Source organism: Fusarium fujikuroi, chromosome FFUJ_chr04 (assembly GCF_900079805.1).
Source record: "Fusarium fujikuroi IMI 58289 draft genome, chromosome FFUJ_chr04".
Taxonomy (NCBI): domain Eukaryota; kingdom Fungi; phylum Ascomycota; class Sordariomycetes; order Hypocreales; family Nectriaceae; genus Fusarium; species Fusarium fujikuroi.
In genome coordinates this window covers 885,690-907,758 of record NC_036625.1, presented here as the reverse complement: position 1 = coordinate 907,758, position 22,069 = coordinate 885,690, and the positions used below count along the sequence as shown (strand labels likewise).

The 22,069-nt window shown below is 49.9% G+C and overlaps 6 protein-coding genes, besides 1 other annotated feature; 3 read left to right on the top strand and 3 right to left on the bottom strand.

Annotated features, from left to right (window-relative positions):
- The first annotated feature begins 117 nt into the window (after window positions 1-117).
- Window positions 118-207, top strand: a tRNA (tRNA-Ala).
- Window positions 208-1,979: 1,772 nt separating this feature from the next.
- On the top strand, window positions 1,980-2,878 carry FFUJ_13270 (uncharacterized protein; the record flags this gene model as incomplete). XM_023575936.1 has 3 exons in its annotated part: window positions 1,980-2,073; window positions 2,127-2,183; window positions 2,232-2,878. 3 exons carry the CDS (start codon window positions 1,980-1,982, stop codon window positions 2,876-2,878), a joined length of 798 nt encoding a protein of 265 aa, XP_023429168.1.
- A 372-nt stretch (window positions 2,879-3,250) lies between these two features.
- Window positions 3,251-7,459, bottom strand: FFUJ_13269 (related to vacuolar assembly protein; the record flags this gene model as incomplete). XM_023575935.1 has 6 exons in its annotated part: window positions 3,251-4,057; window positions 4,112-4,623; window positions 4,675-5,855; window positions 5,908-6,899; window positions 6,949-6,975; window positions 7,025-7,459. The coding sequence occupies 6 exons, from the start codon at window positions 7,457-7,459 to the stop codon at window positions 3,251-3,253; spliced, it is 3,954 nt and encodes a 1,317-aa protein (XP_023429167.1).
- A 527-nt stretch (window positions 7,460-7,986) lies between these two features.
- On the top strand, window positions 7,987-13,913 carry FFUJ_13268 (probable APC1-subunit of anaphase-promoting complex (cyclosome); the record flags this gene model as incomplete). XM_023575934.1 has 3 exons in its annotated part: window positions 7,987-10,807; window positions 10,856-11,316; window positions 11,364-13,913. 3 exons carry the CDS (start codon window positions 7,987-7,989, stop codon window positions 13,911-13,913), a joined length of 5,832 nt encoding a protein of 1,943 aa, XP_023429166.1.
- A 602-nt stretch (window positions 13,914-14,515) lies between these two features.
- FFUJ_13267 (probable Int-6 protein) lies at window positions 14,516-15,897 on the bottom strand (the record flags this gene model as incomplete). XM_023575933.1 has 2 exons in its annotated part: window positions 14,516-15,430; window positions 15,493-15,897. The coding sequence occupies 2 exons, from the start codon at window positions 15,895-15,897 to the stop codon at window positions 14,516-14,518; spliced, it is 1,320 nt and encodes a 439-aa protein (XP_023429165.1).
- A 463-nt stretch (window positions 15,898-16,360) lies between these two features.
- FFUJ_13266 (uncharacterized protein) lies at window positions 16,361-16,925 on the top strand (the record flags this gene model as incomplete). XM_023575932.1 has 2 exons in its annotated part: window positions 16,361-16,825; window positions 16,875-16,925. 2 exons carry the CDS (start codon window positions 16,361-16,363, stop codon window positions 16,923-16,925), a joined length of 516 nt encoding a protein of 171 aa, XP_023429164.1.
- A 408-nt stretch (window positions 16,926-17,333) lies between these two features.
- Window positions 17,334-20,436, bottom strand: FFUJ_13265 (related to SWI1 Component of SWI/SNF global transcription activator complex; the record flags this gene model as incomplete). XM_023575931.1 has 2 exons in its annotated part: window positions 17,334-19,729; window positions 19,761-20,436. 2 exons carry the CDS (start codon window positions 20,434-20,436, stop codon window positions 17,334-17,336), a joined length of 3,072 nt encoding a protein of 1,023 aa, XP_023429163.1.
- Window positions 20,437-22,069: the final 1,633 nt, after the last annotated feature.

The window sequence follows — 22,069 nt, the reverse complement described above, 5'->3', positions numbered from 1 at the left end:
AGAGTATCAGGATAAAAGAAGTATCATTAACTTTGTGTACCAAGTTGAGTCTATAGCTGCCCAAGAATTACTCGCAGCGAACATAAGCAGCGATTTGACATCATCTAATATCCAATCGGGCGAATGGTTTAGTGGTATAATACTCCCTTAGCATGATTCATCCGAACAATCTGGGAGTGGTCCAGGGTTCGATTCCCTGTTCGTCCAATTAAGGTGGTTAGAATCCATCATTATATCCTCTTTTTTCCCCCTTTTTTCGTTATAAGCATTACCCTATACATTGGAGATTCTCTTGCCTTAATGTTTTATATAATGGCACAGTAGAACAATGTTGCTTTCAAACACTTGCATAGCCAGGTGCAATGCTCATTTGACACCAACTCCAATCGCGATTAATACTCTCAAGGTCTTAGTGTGAGAATGTTGTAGGCAGATGCAAAGGACCCTAAGACATACTGTTTTATCACGAGAACCTACACTTTCGCTTAGATAAACCTCAACCTGTCCTCCCCATGCCAGCAGAGTTGCATATAAGTACTTTGGATAGCTCTTCTCAGAGAACGGCATGTCCTTCATCGGGTACTCACTCTGAAGCACAGGCAAGTGACACGACACAAGTGCACTGTGCAGACACGTGTTGGAGAGACAATAGCACAGCCTATGTGAGATTACCCTGAGTCTCGTTGAAGCATGGTATTCATGCTGAGCGAAGAGACTTTTATGTTGTTCAGCAGATTTCGTGAGTCTAGACTGAGGATAATATAGCAAAAGCTGCTGGGAGGAGATGTGAATTGTTAATCTATCTCAGACAGGTATGGCTTATGTTGTGTGTAGAGATGCGAGATGCCGCTGCGGTTGCAACGTAGGACAGGGCCCGTAGTATCGCACAGTCAAGCAGAGAATGAATGCCTTTGAATTTCAGTGGCAAGAGTGATGATATGAGCTGTAAAGCACAATGTTGTTGACCGGGGTCGATTGTGTAGAGGACGGTTCTTCATACCAAGGCTCAGTTCGATAGGCAGGGTTACAGTGCGGAGCTGATTCGAAGACTTGTAAATTTCTGATGATTGATAGCTGCACTGGAGACTTGTATATGTATGCATATGAGTGTATGAAAATGAACCATTTTGTGTATATTAGCCAGCTGAGAACATATGGGGTCCCCAAGAAACCTACTGGCAACATATCCAACAATACTCATCCAGTAACCAAATAGAAAACCCTCAAGAAATGACACCAATAATATGAAGCGGTCGTTCAACTCTCGTCCCGCCAACCATTGCTATTGTTAAAACCCTTTATGAAGAGACTTTGTGACTCAACCTCCAGCTCAGGGGCAAACACCAGAAACATGATGGGATGCCTCAACACCACGTAGTGCAACAAAGAGTCGGTACCACCAAATAACGGCTGTTGCTTTAGCATTCTACCAGGATCCATAGTTACCTACATGCACTAATTCCTGGATGTTACCTATTCATCCCTATTGTTGCTGAACCGTTGCCCCTTGAAACCATAGCTCGCCAGCTGCTCATCACTGCGGCGGTCTGTCACTGTCAACGAACTGACACTTGCAGCCTACCTAACGCAAGGGCCTCTTCTATTGTTTACCTCTGCGTCGAGGTAGAAAAGGAATCCTCTCGTCATTTGATTTTCCCCCTTCTCTCTTCCCTTCTTCACCCTCTCTCTCATCTTCCCTTCATTGCATCGATCGTGCACCTCACCACCCTCTTGCATTATCCTTTGCATTCAGCCACTTGCACTACAACATCTTCAACTATCAAACCTGTGAGTCTTCATTTTATTTCCACATTTGAACTCTGTGTCTCTCTTGAAAGCATTCTGTGCTTGTGCTTCTTCACCTCCGCCGCGTTTCTCACCCACGCACCTCACGCTCTTCTCTCCTCTCCTCTCCAACACCGCGCCTCACAGAACACTTGCTAATCTCTTCGGCAATCAACAGACTCATCACCTGCGCAATGGCTATTCTCAAGCTCAAGGCTGTCGCCAGCATTCTAGCTTTCTGTGCTGCCTCTGTCGCTGCAACTGGGGGTGAGACTGCTACATGTCTGTGTTCGTAACCTCAGTCGCCTCGCCATATTATATTTGCACTAACACTTGGCTAGCTGCTCATACCATCACCGAAACTGCTGTGACTGATTCTGGTTATACAATCTCTGACGGTATGCATTTCTATTTCCTTTGCTATGGCGTATGCTGACTGGTGGTAGGCACTACTGTCTCTACCATGAACATCTGCACTGTCACCCACGAGACCCAGTGCAATCAAGTCACCTCAGTGCCTTATAGCGCCGAGATGCATCCTTCCTCTGCCGCCGACATTCCACCTGCTCCCACTGGAGCTAATCCTCCTGCTGACAGCTCCGCTACCTCCGTCGGTGCCCAGGGTGCCTCTGCTTCCTCCGAGGCCGGTCCTTCTGCTGGACAGACTGGAGCTCCGTCTACTGGTGTCCCTGTTGTCCCTATTCCTCCCGCCTCCGGGCCCAGCTACGTCTCTGGACCTGGTTCTTCCTCCGGCGAGCAGGAAACCAACCCTGGCCCTACCGACTCCGTCGGTGTCGAGAACCCTTCCCCTTCTGCTGTTGACAGTGTCACCAATGTGTCCGGCGTCCAGACCAGCACTGCCGCTTACGGATCCTCCGTCTCTGACACCGCTGTCGTTGTGACTGACTCCGAGACCGGGTACGAGTCCGTTATCTCTGGCACTGCCACAGACACGTATCCTTCCTCTGCTGAAGAGTCCGACGAGAGCACTCCTACTGGCACTCCGGGTGTCACTGCCAGCGCAGCAGCTAAGGTGCTTGCTCCTGGTGCCGCACTTGGCATCGCTGGCATGCTCATCGCTGTCATCTTCTAAAATGAAACTTTCTAGATCATGCTTCCACATGCATTCATCATGCTCACTCTATACTCGGATATATCTTTCACGCTAGAGAGAAACGGATAGTGTTGGATGGTATGACATGGAAATATCAATGGTCGTTGGTTTAAGAGCCTGCAGCACGTAGAATGAGGGCACGTACAGGATTGTGATGGATTTTCTGGCTTGTCGGAACCGAGTGAGGGACTTAATACGCGTTGTGCTGTACCTAGGTACTCTGAAAAGAACTCGGATTTGCTACCATCATATGTGTCTTTATTGTACGCCGTGAAACTATCCAAACTAGTGTGATAAGACTGACCTCTCAGTGCGCCATCACGTATAAACACCCTTGATGTCCTAATATCTTTACTCTTTGACATGACATACAGGGCAGCCCCCTTTCATCTTATCCTTCAGTAATCGCGCCCTCATCACCTTCATGCCTATGGAGTACCGACTTGCATCCTCAGAGCCATTGCCTAAATCAACATCCACTTTCTTGTTCCCATGCAACATCTCCAAGAGATGACTCACGTGGAAAACATGCCCGCAAGCATATCCAACTAATGTTTCCATCTCGAACTCTGTAAATGGCTCATGACACCTTGCGCAGTGTCCCGGTTTCGGCACTCTGTGATCATGAGCCGTAGATGGGTGAGAAATGTTGGGTTCTGGATTGTCGGGGTCCGTGGAAACATCCTTAACTTGTATGTCCACATGTTCCTGTTCCTGAATAACTACTTCGAACTTGATACCCTTACGCTGACCAGCTCGAAGCTCGTTCTGCGCCGTGGCAACCTCACTGCGAAGGACTCGTGCAACGCCCGAGCTAATGCTGTACTGGATCTCGTGTTCCTTCATCATGTGCGTAAGCCCTTCCCTGAGACCCTCAATCTCAAGTCCCTCGGGAATTCGCTGCACTACAGTAATTGGGTTGATGGCCGTACCGACTTGCTCAAGCAGACCTCGAATGAAGCTGGGCTTGTCCATGCTATATTTAAGGAGGTCTTCCCACAGGTCAGGGTCGTCCTGTTCTTTAGCAAACTCGATTGCTTTGTGAACATTCTTTAGACGATCGATGATGAGGTAGAGAGCTCGTTTCATTTGGCCCGTTTTAGAGTATAGAAACACGAGCTCGTCGTAGTATGAGAACGTCTCACACTCTTGAACAGCCTACACGGAGTTAGTAGCTAGAACGTAATGTGGCTTTTTTAGGCGTTGGGTTACCTTTTCAAATGTATAGGAGACTGAAGTCTTCAGGTATTGCATGAGCAACGCCCGGTCGAAGGTCGCAAACAGATGGACAGCCAAATCCGCGAAGTTGTCAACCAGAGATTGACTGTCCATCACCAGCCGGTCCACATTCTCTCCACTATGCTCCTGTATACCATCGCCCTTCCATAAACCTCGAAAATAGAAGTATATGTACAGGTTGAGCTTCTTCGAGAGTAGTTGCTCCACCACAATATCAGGGCGCAGCAGACCATGCTGAGCTTCATCAACGAGCAGTGTGATTGCTTCTGATGTCGCTTCATCTAGCTCCTCTGCTGTCATTTCATTAACTTTACCTGGTGGAACTCTGAGGCCAATGAAGCTTGGAATATCGTCTTCAACAGCTTCTGCAAGGTGGTTGTCTCTAATCAACCTAAAAGCCGAATCCGCATCATGGAGCTTGATGTAGCATTTGAGAGCCTCGCGATGTCGTCCGTTGGCCTCGTGTAGCCTTGCCAAGCTTTCTACTACAATCCTCCAGTCCCGCCCCCTTTCCCCTTCATCGATGCTGTCTTCACGCACGTCTCGATACTTGAGCTGATTCTCCAGCGCAGTTGTAATTGTTTTTATGTCGAAAAGCTCAGGTGACCAACGATCCAAAAGCTCCCTAAACCTCGGTTTGTCGTTTTGAATATAATGGCCAAGTACAACTTCATAAATAGTCGAAGGAAGGGGCGGATGCATGGGCTCTGTAGGAATGTAGTCCGTAATAGCATCGAACTTCTTCGCACCAGCAAATGTCCAAACCCATTTCTCCCATCTGTCAGGCGTCTTGAGCACCTGACCACACACTTGACCAGCAGATGCCCAGTTGTTCTCTTCAATGAGCTCCTGTATCCAGAGTTCTCCAATACGCCTTTTCTCTCGCTCTGCCGAAGAATAAAAATCTCGCAGTTGCGAATCGACGACAGATTCATCATCATTGAAATCGTCACTAGGCTCTTGGTTCAGTGTTGGAGTTGAAGGAGTACCATCATTAGCCCTTTCGTTTAGCGGTGCCATGATCTCCGGGTGTTCATCGAGTAACTCCCAGGCACGCTGGTAGTCCTGGCGCTCTAGAAGCCATCCTAAATGATCACTCAGATCTCGTCTGGTCGCGAGGATGCAGTCATACGGACTATGTATGAAGATCTTCACGCCTGGTTTGACAAGACCAGAATGGACGCCGGGGGAAAGTCTTTGATTGGTCCCGGGTCGAATCGTTCCTGCCGTACTCCCTATGAGACTAGAATCATCACCGCTCCCTCGGCTACGAATGCTAGCTCCGGAGCTGAATAGGGAGCGAGGGTTGATGGCCGCATTCCACATATCTGTGCCGATCCCAGCTATCGCCTCCAGAGCGCCCCGAGATGAAGCGATTGCAGACGCAGCATTGCGTGCAGGCAATACGCCTAAGTGGTAATCACCCGATGACAACCTCTCATAACGACTGACGCTCAGGCTGTCTTTGTCGGCTTCGGCCTGGGAGTTAAGATCGATAAGGCGGAGTTCAGGTGGCTGGTTATTCTGACGACGGCGAACACCGCCAGAGGGCTCGCTTCCTGTTGAAGGATTGGATTTATGCTTTTTGTCTGGCGAGTTTGAAACCGATCCGGAATCCTCATCCTCGTCCTCGTTATCAGGCAAGCAATACGCAAGTACTAACAAAAGGTTGTGGGTATATAACGAAATACCGGAAATGATGCAATCCATCCGAAGTCTGTTTCAGGTCAGCTTTAACCCAAGGAGACCACATTTACAGCGAAACCTACATTTTAACAATTTCAGCTCGCCCAATAGTCTTCTCGCCGGCGTGTCGGCCGACTCCGACGCCTCCTGGATGGACGTGTATGATCCATATCGTCCCACCCCAACCTACAAGCAACCGCTCAATACTCTTCTTGCCCATTGCAGCCTGTTCTCTGAGCTTGTGTGCAGTAGGAGATATCTCTTTATCAGCAGTGCTCTGGTCAAATTCATCCACTTCAACAGCTTGTTCATCGATCCATTCAACGCGGCCTTTCCACACACTTGCCATGGTTTCCCATTCATCAGTTTGTGGGCGATCAATGTGCCCAACTCGTTTCCATGCATCTTCTGTGTCTGCGTTCTCGAGGTGGAGCTTTGACCGCATAATTTTGATTCCATGTTCGTTGAGCCAGACCACGTATTTCCCAGACAAGGACCATTTAATAGTGCTGATAGTTCCTTCGCCAGAGTGTAAGATAGTGTCTTTGCCACTATTGCCGCCAAGTCCCATACTGCCCAGCCAGCCGGAAGCTGTGGCCGCAGCAGTCCCAGTTGTTGTCGAGGTACTGCGACCCGGACCACCTCCGGCGGTAAGAATGAGCTGGCCAGCAAGTCCTCCTGACAAATAGGTACGATCTGTCTTGAATTCTGGCGACAGAGCCACAGCTTGGACGGGCCGGGCAAAGTTTCGTAACTGGACATCTTTCATATCAATGAGAGACTGCACACATACGTTGCCATCCAAAGAGGAAGTCGCTACATAAATATCGTTAGACGGCGTCCTAGGTATTTGTGACGCTTCGCGGGGTCTTCTGGAAGCTGCCGCCGGAGATGCATCGGCCTGGCGACCAGAAGAGACAGTAGCGTTGCTGGATGTCGTATGCCTTGGCGCTGCCTCTGACTTCTTCTCGGTTGGCAATGGAGGAGGGTACGGAGATATCGATATAGAGGTAACTGAGGCCGAGTGCGCATGGTATACTCTCATGGATTGGAACATGGGGAGCTGAACAATGTGCTGGCCCGGAATTAGTGAGAGTCGTGTTGACCGCCTGTCCAAGACTTACGATATTGCCATTATGCGTTCCAACTATCTGGAAAGACGTTAGCAAGCTGATATGCCCCGACACAAACGCAACCTACCATTTTATCTCCCGCGACAAGAAACGCGCTAGTTGCATCGCCGTTTCGATACACTCCATTAAGGTGTTGAGTTAACCGAGCATATTTGAGTCTTGGTTCCTCATCCTCTTCGTCTTCATCATCGTCCTCTTCATCTTCATCGTCATCGTCATCGTCGTCATCGTCATCGTCTTCCTCCTCTTCTCCATTGTTTTCATCATGCCCCGACTTTTTATCATTGCTTTCCTCATTCTTTACGTCTCTTGCCTCGGTAATCCCTTCCTTGCCCATCGCACCTCTTGATTCACCACCTGTCTCGCGTGCAACATCCTCGAGAGCTTTGTTTTCTACGGGCGGGAACGTTTCGTTGGCGTCTACTGGTGGCTCATGTTCCGGCTGTTGGGAATCGGTATCGCGCGCCAACTCATGGCTCGGTTGCGGTGACTGCTCCGTCATTGCAATGACAACAATGATATCATTCTGGAAAGTTACAAAACCCAGAACGAGAGCGTTGGTATGTGCTGGAAAGTTGCTGGGCTGTTTTAAGTAGTTGTTGGGAGCCCTGACCAAAGCTATGGCAGCTTCCAAAGGTCCGATGCGCAAAGGGTCGGTAGAGGTACCTTGTACCTTACAGCTACGTCACGAGGCAGTGGAGCTTTAAAAGAGCTTCGATTCTACCTAAGTACTAAGGTAGACGCGCCAAGAACTGAAGGGTTATTCGCGCCTTGGTAGCCCCACCTTACAACTTAGCACTCATGATAGGTAGGCAGGACCAGTGCACTTCGCGGGGCGCCGTGCACCACCCACTGACAGATCCAACATAAAGTAAACAATATCTTGACGCGCAGCAAAACATATTCAAATCTCTCCCTCTCACAAAGAGACGACCGACCATAATTCTTTTCTCGAGAAACCATCAGTAACTCCTTGAAGGATCACTTGTTTCTCGACGCGCTGAAGCAGCTTATGGCGGGCATTGAAACATGGCGACGGTGAAGTCCCTGGGGTTGCACCAGCCCTCAGGACTTCAACATGCCATCAACGAACAATTGTTACCGCCGAATCCACCACCAACTTCCTATACATGGGATATTTCAACAGAGGATCGGTTCGACGGGGATCTCGAAGATGAAATCCTTTCGACGGAACACTGCGTCGTATGGTGTCGAGGTGGAATATTTCAAAAGACCTTCAGATTCGAACTCGAAAGAGAACCTGTCATTCAGGCTCTCCTAGCATACTTCCCGGCTTCCAAAGACGACAAATATACACAAGAGGAAGAAGCACAATCGGATCAGAGACCGGCTTTGTCTAAAGCGTTGGTTGTCTTCCTCAAGACTCAGGCGCACATATATTTCCTCTCTGGCACCAGCCATATTGTCCACATGCCATTCGAAGTTGAAACAGCATTCGCAGGCCCAGTTGGAGTCATCATTCAACGAAAGCAAAAAGCTGAAAGTGTTGCGCCAATCTCCTTCAAGTTCCCCCGAGTGCCGCCGAATTCCTTCGTCTCTTCGCAATTGACGGCATTCAATAGCTCTCAAATGACCGCGTTTTCTGTGGAAGGTCTTGGAAAACCAAAAGCACTTCCACTCCGTCTGAGCTCAACTTTAGATAACCTTTGGGAAGCTCCGCTGGAACAACCCGAGTCCCGCTGGCCACGCCTTGTTTCATTGACCGACCCGCTGTTGGAGTTGGGACTGGTCGTTACCAACCAGGAGCCCCAAAATGGCAAAAGCTTAAGGCAGACAGCAGCTAAGAAGCTGACATTCCTCGATTCAGCTGAAGAAGTTCTCCATGTGGAAGAGATCAAAATTCCTGGCGCTTTGACACAAGATTTAAGTCAACCTCTGATCATTGCGGTGACAATCAACCGCGAAACTAGTGAATACACTGTCTGGCGCCTCACGTACCTGCAGCATGAAGACCGTTTTCTTGCTCGACAGAAAGATGCTAAATCAAAGACTGCCCGGCGTCGTAGTTCCATGCCTCCTGCTTTTGCTAGTACTCCTGGCACACCTGTCCAGCCCAACCTGCGAGAAAGCTTTGGAGCACCTCTTCCAGGAAAGCGGCCGAGAAAGAGTGAGCGCCTTGAAAAGCCCATGATTGACCTTGTGTCATCCTTAGAACAACAAGACAAGGAAGGCAGTGGTGTTGCGCGGAGGAGTTCTCGTAGGGTCAGCTCCATGTTGGCGAGAGCTGACTTGTCTGCGTCGCATGAAAGAGCCATATTGCCAGATCAGCCACTGTTATCCAGTCATTCCGGGCCTAGGAGGCATGAATCACAAGGAAGCCATGCACGCCTTAGTACCAACTATGCCCATCAGATACATCCTAGTCTGAGCAGTCTGTTAGCGGCACCTTTCTATGAAGGCCTTGACGAAGGGTTTCACAATATGGGTCTAGATGATCATGAGTTTGATGGGCTACAGCACGAAATACTGTTTACTAAACTTCACAGCGTACCTATGAATAACTCCAATGTTCGATACTCTGATCAGCCAGCTCGCACCAAAACCAAGGTCTTCATCTTGGTGGCTCCCCCATTTGCAATCGATGGGCATGATCAAAGTCAACTTCTTATTGGGATTCAGGATGCTACCGAGAGACGTCTTCAACTTCTCACATTGGAGCTGGGCATTCAGCGTGGAACTAATATGGCCACCAAACAAGGGAAGAAGAATATACCCGACGGTACAACCGTCGTAGCCACTGTTGTTGACAGACGACATGCCCAAAATGTCGTTGACTCTTGCAAGCTAATGGACGGTGACCATTCTGCGATTCTAATCCTGTCGGAATCAATGGATGGCCGGCACGAACTAAGTACCCAGGCACCGTGGAGCGTCCTTACAAAAATATCGCTTTCACTACTCTTTGTCGATAACACTAGGAGTTTGCAATATCGTGGCAGAGTTGTGGACCGCGATGTTACCCAGAGAAAGTCCGAGGTTATTGACCTCAGTAATGGCAGCATTGTTGGTGTACGGCATCCGCGACAAGGTGGCATTGTTGATGTTGTCGATGCTGAAGGTCGGCTTCATGAGCTCCGTATTCAGCTCGAGCCGCGGTCACCTCACGTTCGAAGAGTCCTGGACGTTTGTCGTAGCATTCTGCCTCATGCACTTGGTGAACACATCTTCGCTGGCTGGCTTCATTGTATGCAGTGGATAGGAGGCCATGGCGAGACAAATACTGACATTGAATGGTCTGCGATGACCGTACTCCTTTTATCTTTGTTTCTGAGTCTCGGCCGAACTGGCACAAAGCCTTTTCCGAAAACCCGACAACTTCCTCGCAGAAGAAGGCACCCTTCGGGTTCTTTTGGCTCGATCAGAGAATCGGAGGATTGGAGATACTTGGAAAAAACCGAGACTTCAAATTCGTTAGGGTGTCCAACTTGGATGATGAATGGAGGGTGGCAGTGGGCGCTGGATGAAGATGGGGATGATTCTGGAGACGAAAACCCATCTACAACTTTCATTTCGAAACATATATCTATGGCCAAAGAGTATATGGCCTCTGTACTAGGCGAAACGGCATTCGGAGCCGCTGGTTATATGCCAACCTCACTTGGCAAAAGCATAGAAAGCCGCCGCAAGGTTGCTGTAGATGTGTTTATGGGTTTGCACCTACTTCTTGAGGAAGAAAAACTTGATATCATGACGCCAGAATTCAGATCTCCTGGCCGTGCTGATCTTCGAGTCATTATGTGTCAAATAGCTCGGTGGCTCAGGTGGCCCAGCTTTATTGCTATATACGAGGCGGGTATCCAAGAAGACGTTGATCAACGTCATGATTCCGGTATGTTCGTGAACCGTCTTTATGATACAAAGCTAACCATTAAATCAGATCTCAACCTGAGGCCTGCAGTCCCTCAGCCACCTGTAAGGCCAGATGTTATCAACTGGATTCAATCACGACTCACCGGAGAACGGAGGGTTCCTTACATCACCCCAGCGGATGTTTATTATGCTGGCTCCCAATTATCCGAAGCGGAAAAGTCACAGGACAGGCGATGGGAGTTTATTCTCCCTAGAACGCTTATGTTTAAGCAATTTTTCAAATATATGAAACCAAGCACAAGTGCAGTCCAGATGGTGGAAGCTATGAGGGATGCCGGAATTACACCATTAATTCTTGATACCCTCCCGGAGGCTATTCTTGCACCCTTACGTGATGCCATTTCATTGTGCCAACCACACCCACCGACCTCCTGGTCCAAGGACCTCCTCGAATTGGTTGACCGCCGGGATATCAGTCTCATTCTTGCCCCTGGGAAGCAAGCTAAGCCAAGCGCTTCCAAGATTCTAGTAAGATCTCAACCCAATCTTCACGGACCATCACTTACAAGCAATAGACACCGACACACAATGCAACTTGGGATTACAAACTGCTTTGTCAGAGTGTCGATGAGTCAAACAATATCGGATACGACGAAGGTGAAGGAACGGAACGTCAAGCCATCATTCGCTCCTTGTTCAAAGAAGATCGCCGCCTTAACGAAGCTCAAGATTTACTTTCCACTCACAAGGCAAGACTGGTTCGACTCGATCCCCACCCAAGTTGGCCAGAGAGCGAATATCTTGAGAAGCAAAAGGAGCTCGTAACAAGAATTGCAACAGGCACTTTGGCAATCCCTGCGGGCCGGGCTTTGCTGTACTACAGTCTTCGCTACCCTTTGATCACGCAGAAATTTCATATTGGTGGATTTAACCTCAATTGCATTGTAAAACCAACAAACACCACGGTGGGTGTAGACAAATCACAATTCTCAGAAGAGAAGGTTTGTTGGGGCTTCTTTCACCAGGGCGTCGCAGCTGGGTTAGCCATTTCTCCCCAGGCCCAAGGTATCGACACATCATGGATTCTTTACAACAAACCTGGGCAAGACCTCAACAATCGGCATGCTGGCTTTCTCCTTGCTCTTGGCCTGAACGGCCATCTGAAAGACGTCGCAAAATGGGTTGCGTTCAAATATCTGACGCCAAAACATACAATGACCTCCATCGGGTTACTTCTGGGTTTGGCAGCATCTTACATGGGTACAATGGATTCGTTGATTACTCGTCTACTTTCCGTTCATGCCACGAGGATGCTGCCTCGTGGAGCTGCAGAATTGAATCTGTCCCCTCTAACGCAGACTTCGGGTATAATGGGCATCGGTTTGCTATATGCCAACAGTCAACATCGGCGCATGAGTGAGATTATGCTCTCTGAGATTGAGCATATTGACGAAGAGGATGAAGAAGAGCCCCTGAGAAGCGAGTGCTACCGGTTGGCAGCTGGATTTGCTCTCGGGTTCATCAACTTAGGCAAAGGCAATGATCTTAAGGGACTGCATGACATGAGACTCACAGAGAAACTCATTTCTCATGCTACAACAACCAAAAACATTGAAATAGTTCATATTCTGGACCGAGCAGCTGCTGGCGCCGTCATGGCCCTGGCTCTCATTTACATGAAGTCGGAAGATCAGATCGTGGCGCGTAAGATCGACATACCCAACTCAGTCTTGCAATTTGACTACATTCGTCCTGATATTCTTCTCTTGCGGACCTTGACGAAAAATCTAATCATGTGGTCCAAGATTGAGCCGACGTTTGCTTGGATTCGTAAGAACCTACCACGTCCTTATCGTTCCCAGTTCAAGCTACAGTCAACGACAAAACTGCAGTCAACGGATATGGCATTCCACAGCATAGTGGCTGGTCTCTGCTTCTCTATTGCACTGCGCTTCTCTGGTAGCGCATCTCCTAAAGTTCGGGATCTTCTACTCTATTACTTGGATCAGTTCATGCGTATTGCACAGATACCATCCACTGCAAACATGCATCCAAATGGCAATCCACCATATGATGAAGAACTAACACGGACCAATGCACGCATGTGCCAAGACATCGTTGCCATATCTGCATCCATTGTCATGGCTGGAACAGGTGATATTCCTGTTCTACGTCGTCTTCGTGCACTTCATGGTCGTGATGATCCTGAGACGCCCTACGGTTCTCATCTTGCGGCTCATCTCGCGATTGGCGCTTTGTTCTTGGGATGCGGAACGGCAACTTTTGGCACCAGCAACCTCGCTATTGCTTCACTATTGGTTGCATTTTATCCCATTTTCCCTACGAGTGTTATGGACAATCGATCCCATCTCCAAGCTCTTCGCCATTTCTGGGTTCTAGCTACAGAGCAGCGATGCCTGGTCACAAAAGATGTTCTCACTGGCCAGCCAATCACAGTTCCTGTCCAAATCAGGATGCGCAAAAACACCTCTACTGAGCCGGTTCTGAATCGCACGGCTCCTTGCATCCTTCCACCAATAAACCAGATTGCTAGTCTATCGACCACATGTGGACCCCAGTTCTGGGATGTGGAGCTTGACTTCTCTAACCCAGAGGTTAGAGCTGCTTTCCAAGACACCCAAAGCCTGTACCTCCGTAGGCGCCCACCGCGTGAAGGAGCGTTTGCTTCAACTCTTCGGGCACTTGGTAGGGACGAGAAGGGTAAAGACCCTCTGGAATGGGTCTTTGGACTTGAGGGTCTGCGTGATATTAGTTACGCCGAGCGAGCCGTAGTGCTAGAGCGAGGTGATGACACTCAGCACTCAAGCAGTGCTGTTGATGCAAGACTGGAGATAGCAAAGGGCATTGCAGAAGGCACAGATCGGGAGCGTCTGGAGGGAGCCAGGTTGCTGTTCGAATGGGCTTCTATACGTGATCGACTACGAGACACCAACATGTTCGATAGTCAAGAGACCATCACAGAGTCGCACGTACGTCGTGAAGCCGAAAGGGAAGACGACCAAGATGCTACAGTGGAAGATGGGGGTGTTTGGTGGATGCGAGACAGTGTCATCGAGAACCTGAAGGGCATGGTATGGCTTGCAAGTCGTGAAGGCGAGCATTGACAACTGGCTGTAGTGAGGTAACATGCACATACAGCATACTTGTGAACGCGTATGCTGTGGACAGCGCATTGTAGAGGGAAACAACAGATGTGGGTTATGAGCGACGAGAATAACGATAGACAAAAGTCTAGCTCGTATAAGGAGGGCTTCATGGCTTTAGACCATATATGAAAATCTTCACAGAAATAATACGTCCTAGCTGATGGGAGTGCTTGCTTTCATTTCAACAATCAACTTAAATTCCATTATCCCCCTTGCCTCTTCCCTTTTCCGAGAACGCCATGCAATGCAAACCGCATCACCGGGGATATACAGGGCCTCTAAAACCGCCGCTTCTTCCATTTGGCCCGTGTTTGTCATTTTTGCCTCGCTGCTCTATCTTTGTCTCCCCGTCTTATGCTTTGCTGAATCCTGCTCATCCTCTGCAAAGACCGGCCTCCTTCTAAACTAAAGGGGCCGCGTCTTGTTTCTCCAGGTAGCGGAGGGCGCAACCCTCTGGTCGAGGTATCTTGCCCCTCGCTTTGAATTGCATTGCCCCTTTTGGGCCGTTGCAAAAAAGGAAACACTCATATAAAAAGATCATTCGCGACTAGCTATGGTCTCTACTTTGAAACAGCAGCGTTGAGGACTTGTGTCCTGAAGAAACCACCCTTAGTCTTCTCAATAACTTGCTGGTAGACGTTGTTAGGAGGGTGGTTCATCACAACGGTGCCATCTTTACTGTCGATCTTGGCGTCCAATCGAGTCTCACGGATCAGGTTGACAATCCACTTCTCACCATCGTCGGGGTTCAGACCGAGCTTGGCACTAAGGTCGCGGATGTTCATTCGGCTGAAGATCTTGCAGTAGCTCTCACAGATGAGGTGTCGGGCAGCATCGACAAAGGCATCGGCGGAAGAAGCAAGGAAGAAGTCGCTGCGGCAGACCTCAGCGGCCATGGAGAGGGCCTCACGGGCAGCCTCAAAGTCGTGGGCGATGTAGAGGGCGTTGACAAACTGTGTGATAGGGTCGGTGTACTCATAAGCTTCCTGTCGGACATAACGGATAATGTCCTTGATCTGCTTTTGTTGGATGGAGCTGTTGCGAGCACGGCCACGACCGGTGATAACGGCGGCGATCAGATATCGCAGGATCCAGGGGCAAGAGGTCTGGATGGTGTTGATGTAAGGTGCGGAAAAGAACATATCCAAGATAGGTTCCCGAGCACCCTCCCAGTTGAAGAGGGGGAAGAGAGACCAGTGGAGCAACATCGTTCGGTGGTCGAGTTGGGCACGGGGGTTGTTGAAGAGCTTGGAATCAATGTTTTCCCTAACGTTCTTGAGTTCGTCGACAGCAGACTCCCAGTTGGTCTGAAGGATCTCGGAGGCAAGCTTGCCCCAGGTGGCAGCAGAGACCTTATCGTTGTCGGTGGACAGGACTCGGAATTGGTAGAGCATATCGGCAGCGGGACCGTATTGGCCGCATCGGAACTGAAATTGACCAAAGTCGTAAAGAGCATTGACCATTTCCATGGTGACCTGGTGAAAAGCCTGTTAGATGTCTTTGACCTTGGTGAGTGGAGAGCTCTCAGGCTACTTACTCCGTGTTGGTTCTTGAGGAACTCCAAGTTGGCAACCTTGTCACTTCGGAGTCCGTTGACGACCTCATCCTGGGTCAGGAGATCGGCGATCTTGGCGGTGGCCTGCTCGTAGTTCTCCAGCTGTGAAAGCACATCCTGTCTCTTCTTGTTATACTGCTCGGGAGCCTCTGATACACCGTGGAGCTCGCAGTAGAGAGTCGCAACGTAATCGGTCATGTTTGTGTCCTCAAGAAGCTTAATCTTTCCGGAAAGAATCTCCTTTGCCTTGGCATCCTGGCCCTGCTCCTCAGCTCTCTCACTTTCGAACTGGATCAGAGGAAAGAGAAGATGTCGGCTCAGGTGCGGCGCAAGGCGGGGCATGATCGATGAACCGTCGGCCGAGACGGCGTTGAGAACGTCCTCCATATTGGGCGATATCTTTGAGAACAAGGAGTCGGTAGAGATCGGTCGGACGAGGGTTCGGTCGGAGAGGGCGGAAAAGTGACTCGCCGCAAAGGTCGTGATGATGGGTTTGATGGAGGGGCACGAACACCTCAGATTTTTGGTGAATTTCGCCAATCCACTCCGTGGTGTGGGGTTTCAGCTTATCGCGCCGACCGTGGATTTACCGACGATTAGAGATAAACAGTCATGTGATCTTGAGATTTTCCATCAGCGGCAAGCTTTCTGGCATGTTTAGAGTGCATCGATAGACAGAGAGTGTGTGACATGTTCAAGAGCTAATGAGCGAAATCAATTGAGACTGCATTTTGGGCATTACGCTGCATATCTCTTCCGGGTCTTTCGTTCCGCGGTATCGCCAAAGCGAAGAACCTGGCGACGGAAAACAGCTCTATCCTACAACCTCCCTACAATACTCGACCACACGATGAATTTCCTTACCTCTAGAGTCCTATCAATAGGACGCCAGGCCATTGCCCAGAAGCCAGCACTCTTGACGCAACGAGCGTCTTACTCCGCGGCCGCCCCATCTTCAGCGACCTTCAAAACACACGTCTCATACAAGCCCAACCCTCTCCGACACCCCATCAACCCCAATAGGAAGAACAAGATTCCATACAAGGATCGTCAACTCAAGCAACCATTCGTTCCTCCAGCAGCAATCAAAAACATCGACAAGCTCGGCGCGACCCTTCGCTACGTTGTTCGACGGACGCCATCCTCCCAACTACCTGTATACCGCAAGTGGATGTCTGGTGGCAACCGCATGATCGTTATCATTAAAAAGATTGATGGAGACCGCTCCAAGTTTATCCAGGACTTGGCTAGGGATTTGGAGATTAAACCAGTGGACATTCGATTAAACCCTACAACACAACACGTGGAGATCAAGGTAAGCAATTCTAACATTGGAGCTCCCGACAGACAACTAATTATTCCAGGGTCATGTCTACGATAAAGCAGTTGAGTGGATCCTGAAGACTGGCTTCTGAAGAGCCGGCCGCGAGTGATATAAACGGATTACCCAGGTCTTAGCCTTGACCAAACATATAAGAGGAATCAAAACTGTATCATATTGACCAGTCACCATCAGGGGCGACACAAGATGTACAATACATGTAGTAATGCGAGCGCATCATAGAAGCATATTTTTGTTTGTCCCTAATGTCTGAATTTGTTCACCATCCCAACTTCCTTTATACACCTGTACATAGACAAGCAGTTTCATCATCACCTGTCTTGTCCCCAAACCATCGACTCCAGAATGCAAGTCTAAACGAGAAGCGCACGCTTCAAATGACAGGACACCAATCCCATGTTTCTCAAAACACTAACATACAAGCCTGAAGATGAGGTAATGCTATAGAGTTTGATCCAAAAACAAAATCCCAATGCGACTATCACCTCCCTAGAGCAAAAAATGTTGAAAGCTTTTGCAGTACTTCATCCTTTGACCATTCAGCAGATTGCATTGACAAAGCTTCAAGCAAAGCATGAGGTGCCGGCATAGCTTTGGCGGGTATGGATGACGTTGGATCGTTGGGATCTTTGGCCTTCTCAGCAAGTCGTCTTAATAGAGCAACTGCAACAACAACGATATACACCAGCTCGGGGTCTTTTCGGGGTGCTGTTCGGGGACCTTGAACTTGGGGTTGTTCGTACAGTTGACTGAGCTCTCGGATAAGCCTGAATAGATTCTGGGCGAAATCATTGCCAGATGATAGCCAAGATTGGGCGACTCCGCTGTCGTGACCCGGAGCAAGTGAAGCCAAGATTTCAGCAGAAAGAAGCCCTTGCATCAAGAAAGGCTTTCGAACTTCCACGAGGGATGGGAGGTTAGGTTGTCTCGTCTGTGTCTTGGCCTTGTCCGGTATGGGTGCTATGGCCAAACCGAAGGCACGAGTAAGCAACTCATAAGGAGGGCTGCTGCTCGAGTCGAGTGCGAAGACAGCTTTGTAATGACTCCGATTGGGTTCATCACGAGCTAGTAACTTCGCAAGTGCATCGACAGCATGTGGCAGGTAGGCGTGCAAGCTTGGTTCGTATTGCGTAAAGAATAATGTTCCGTCTGAGACTGTAGGATTGGGAGCGGGGGCAAATGCCAGGAGAAACTGCAAGAGGCAGAGAGCCTGTTCGCGTCCAGGTATCTCTACAGACCCTGCAATATTGGAGAGTAAAATTACAACATCTTTCATGAAATCGAGAGTATTGTTGTGTGATCGAAGAAGCATAGTTCGGGTACCGAGGTATCTTATGACAGCACAGACAAATTTGATAACAATCTCGTCGGCAAGTACAGAATGATTATCGTTCTGTTCGCCAGGGAACGACAGGTTTCGAAGAATAGTTGTGACGCATATTAGACGGTCAACAGCCCGGTCGAGCTCATACTCTTGGGTGCCAAACACAGGCAAATCCCGGATATTAAACCGCTCAAGACGGCAGGCCCTCAAGACGTCTTCGTATGGTGATATTTGAATCTCATCGGAGACTTCGGCTGTATGCTCAGCCAGCATCTCCACTTGATCCTCGGCACATTCGATGAGAGCCTCTATTAGCTCGTCACAGTACCGAAGCTGAATAAAATGCAATTGATTCATGGAGCACGATGCAGCTGCCAATACGTCGAGGGCTAGGCGCGTCTCGCCATGAATCCCGCTTTGCAAACTCTTAGTAAGAGCACCGATATCGATGTTCCCCAGTTCCTGAAGAGGAGGTACATCGGGTTTCCAGCGTTCGAGTTCCGCTCCTAGTTTGCTGAACGCATTCAAGTCAACACCGCCAAACGTTGAAAGCTCCCGGGCGCAAGGGCTGTACTCGTCAGTTTGAGGTGCAAGCCGAGGCATTTTCTCCACAGCCACAGGTGCCGCCGAGGCCTGACGCCCTTCATTGTGCGACATACTTCCAGCCCTACGGGTTGCTGGAGAGGGAGCGCCCGGGAACTCTGGCACAGCAGAAGGGTCAATCGTTTGTGATAGTGTGCGATTTTGGCCTGGCATTACTGGAGGCTGTGGCTGCATCTGAGGCTGGGGTGTGGAAAATCCGTTCACTGGAGGCTGTCCTGGTTGCATTTGCTTCATGGGAGTTTGTTGCATTTGAGCTGGCGGTCCAGATTGGCCCATGGTTCCAGGGGTCATTTGTTGTCCAGGTTGCATCTGCTTCTGTGGAGTAGCTTGTCCCATGAGGGTGCCTGGAGTTTGTGGCTGTTGTGGTTGCTGTTGGGACTGTTGCTGTGATTGCTGTTGCTGTTGCTGTTGCTGTTGCTGTTGCATCATCCTTTGCTTCTGCTGTTGAGCGATCCACACTTCCTCAAACTTATAAAGGTTGCGTTCATAGATCGTCTTCAACGTCTGCGGAACGATAGGATTCTGGGGTGGCAGGCCAAGCATCTGAGCAACATGGGGCCAGCCGTTAGGGGTCGTAGTTGCCTGCTTGTATCCTCCCTTGTTCTGAACCGCTTGGAACAGCACCATGAGATTAACCGGTCGGTCCATCACCATGGGATTAGGATCCAATTGCAAGCCTTTTGAATTCATTAGGGTCGTAAGGTTCTTCATAAATTGTTCAGGATTCACGTTAGCCATCATCCTCTGCTGAGGCCTCATGCCTCCTTGTTGCATTTGGCCATTAGGCATTCCAGGTACCGGCTTGTTAGGCATCATACCGCGACCCATGTTTTGCGCCTGCATCTGTGCTTGAATTTGAGTATTGCCTTGCAGTTGTTGTTGCAATCTCATCTGGTAGGCGGCCATCTTCTGCGCGTCCATCATGCCCGGGCGTTGAGGGTTTGTTGCCCTTGTTGCTGCTGGCCTTGCTGTTGTGTGTGCCTTGTTGTTGCTGACCCTGTTGCATTTGAGGAGGAAACATATTGCCTTGCATCTGGCCCATGTGTTGCGGCATTTGACCCATCTGCTGCGCCATCATTTGGTTGCCGGACATCGCATTCGGATTCGGTGAAGGTCGCGCGTTCGCAGGTGATGAAGCAAAGTTTGGGTTGAAACCTTGAGCCATATTTTGCATATAGGGGTTCGGCTGAGGAGTGCCATGTTCGGACGGTATCGGTGACGTCTGAGGGTTGAATTGCTGGCCACTGGGAGAGAATGGGTGTGGTGACGCGGTCGCGACCCGTTGAGGAACACTTCCTGGTCGCATTTGGTTGCTCATTATCGGGGAGGGGCTGGCATTGGCGGAACCATTAGGTTGAAGATGAGAAAACTGGCCAGGGTTTTGCTGAACCGCGCCGGGTTGAAAGCCTCCAGCAAATGGTTGTTGCTGCGGCGTCTCAGAGCGCGACGTTGGGAGCATTCCGGGATTTTGGCTAGGAGAGCCGGCGAGACTATCCTCACGAGGGCGAGGCCGCTTCGATGGAATAACGGAATTGGTCTGATATACAGGATTCTGAAAAGAAGGTGAAGCATTGCGCATGGAGCCAGGGCCATTAGCCATAGCGCCGCCCATTTGCTGATTAAACTGAGCAGGATTGAATTGGCCCGGATTGGCCATGAAAGCGGAAGGATCCATCATGTTACCGGCAGCGTTAGAGTCGTTCATGTGTGGAAAGCCGTTGCCATTGTGGTTGGGGACGGCGTCGTTCATCCAGGTGCTCATGGCGATCGACCCAACAGGCTATGCGCGACAGAGTTAGCGATCAGCAGGCACGCGAAAAGCGTCCATGGAGGAGCGCCAAGAAGACGAGGATACAATGACGGAAGGCTGAGATAGGAAGCGATGAGTGGGAGATGAGGCAGTGACACGGTGGTGATGGGACAAGTCGCGTCGCGGCGTGGGTTTGGTGGAGAGCAGTGTAGTGCGAGAGACCAGACCGAACCAGAACCAGACCAGCGAGAAGACCTTGTGTCAGCCTGCCAGTACTGGGAATGGGCTTAGGCAAAGGGGACAGGAAAGTGGGAAATAAAAAACGCCCAGATTGGATTGGTTGGCACGGTGGTCGGTGCAGGGCGACGCGCTTCAATCAAGCGGCAGATGATAGATGGGAATGACGGGTCGGGTGAGAATGGATGGAAAGGTAGAGGGAGAAAGCGAAAGCCGCGCGACGGGAGCAAGAGAGCAAACGAGCAGCGGACAACGGACTGGACAGCACTGTAGCAGGCTAGCAGCCACCTTTTTAGCAGGCAACCCAGCAAGCGACGCCGCCAACAGTGGAGAGAAGGGTAATGGGGGAGCTGAGCCAGCCAGTGAGGGAGAATTTTTTTTCGCTGGGCGGGTCTCCGTCAGCAGTACGGAGTACCAGCACCAGGACCATGGGCTGCCGGGGAGGTGGTGCTCGGGAGGGCAAGGACGCGCAGCACACTGAGACCAAACCAAGCGCAGGCGACTTCGACTAGCCAATGAAACCTGGCGCTCGTTGAGTGACCAACGGGAAGGGAAGACAAGAGAAATAGTGGGTGCAAATAGGTAGGCAAAAGTGAAGCGAAGCGAGGAGAAGCGACAGCGTACAACTCTATCCATCGCATTCCATCGTCCACTTGGAACGGAGATTCTTGTGATGCATAAAATGATGTTGAGATTCCATATAAACAGATAGCCTTACCTAGACAAAGAGTGAGGGCGCGTTTGCAGTGCGTTTGCGATAAACTGCAATGGATGCTCGTCGAGTCGGGTCAGGTCTGAATGGATTGGCCTGGGTTTCAGCGAACGGCGAAGACATCTCTGAGAGTCGGGGGGAGGCTGAGTCTGTTTTGCAGCGCGTGGTGCTTGACTGTTCCTGGTATAGCGCAATTTCGAGGTCAAGCCACTTGTGCGCACCTAGACGAATCAGCTATTTGCGTTAGTGAGAGACTAAGGTTAGCTCAGTATCAGATAAGATTACCATGACAAGTAGCAGAAGCTTCTAACAGCGGGCCCGAGTCTGTTATCATATTGCTATCCCATTATTCCATCGAACTGGGAAGCGGCATTCCTGGCGATGTTGCATGTGACAACAAGCGCCTGACAGACGAACAAAAGGCTTTCGGTCAAGGTGCCCCATGGCTCCATGGGACTGCTTCTGCCAGTCATCAATGAAGCTCAGTCCATGGCTGCATGGATTGGCTATTGACTTCTAGCGATATTGAAGCTAGCCTAGAAACGCCATGACGAAAGTTTTGCCATTATCTTGTCTCCGGTCCGACTGTTT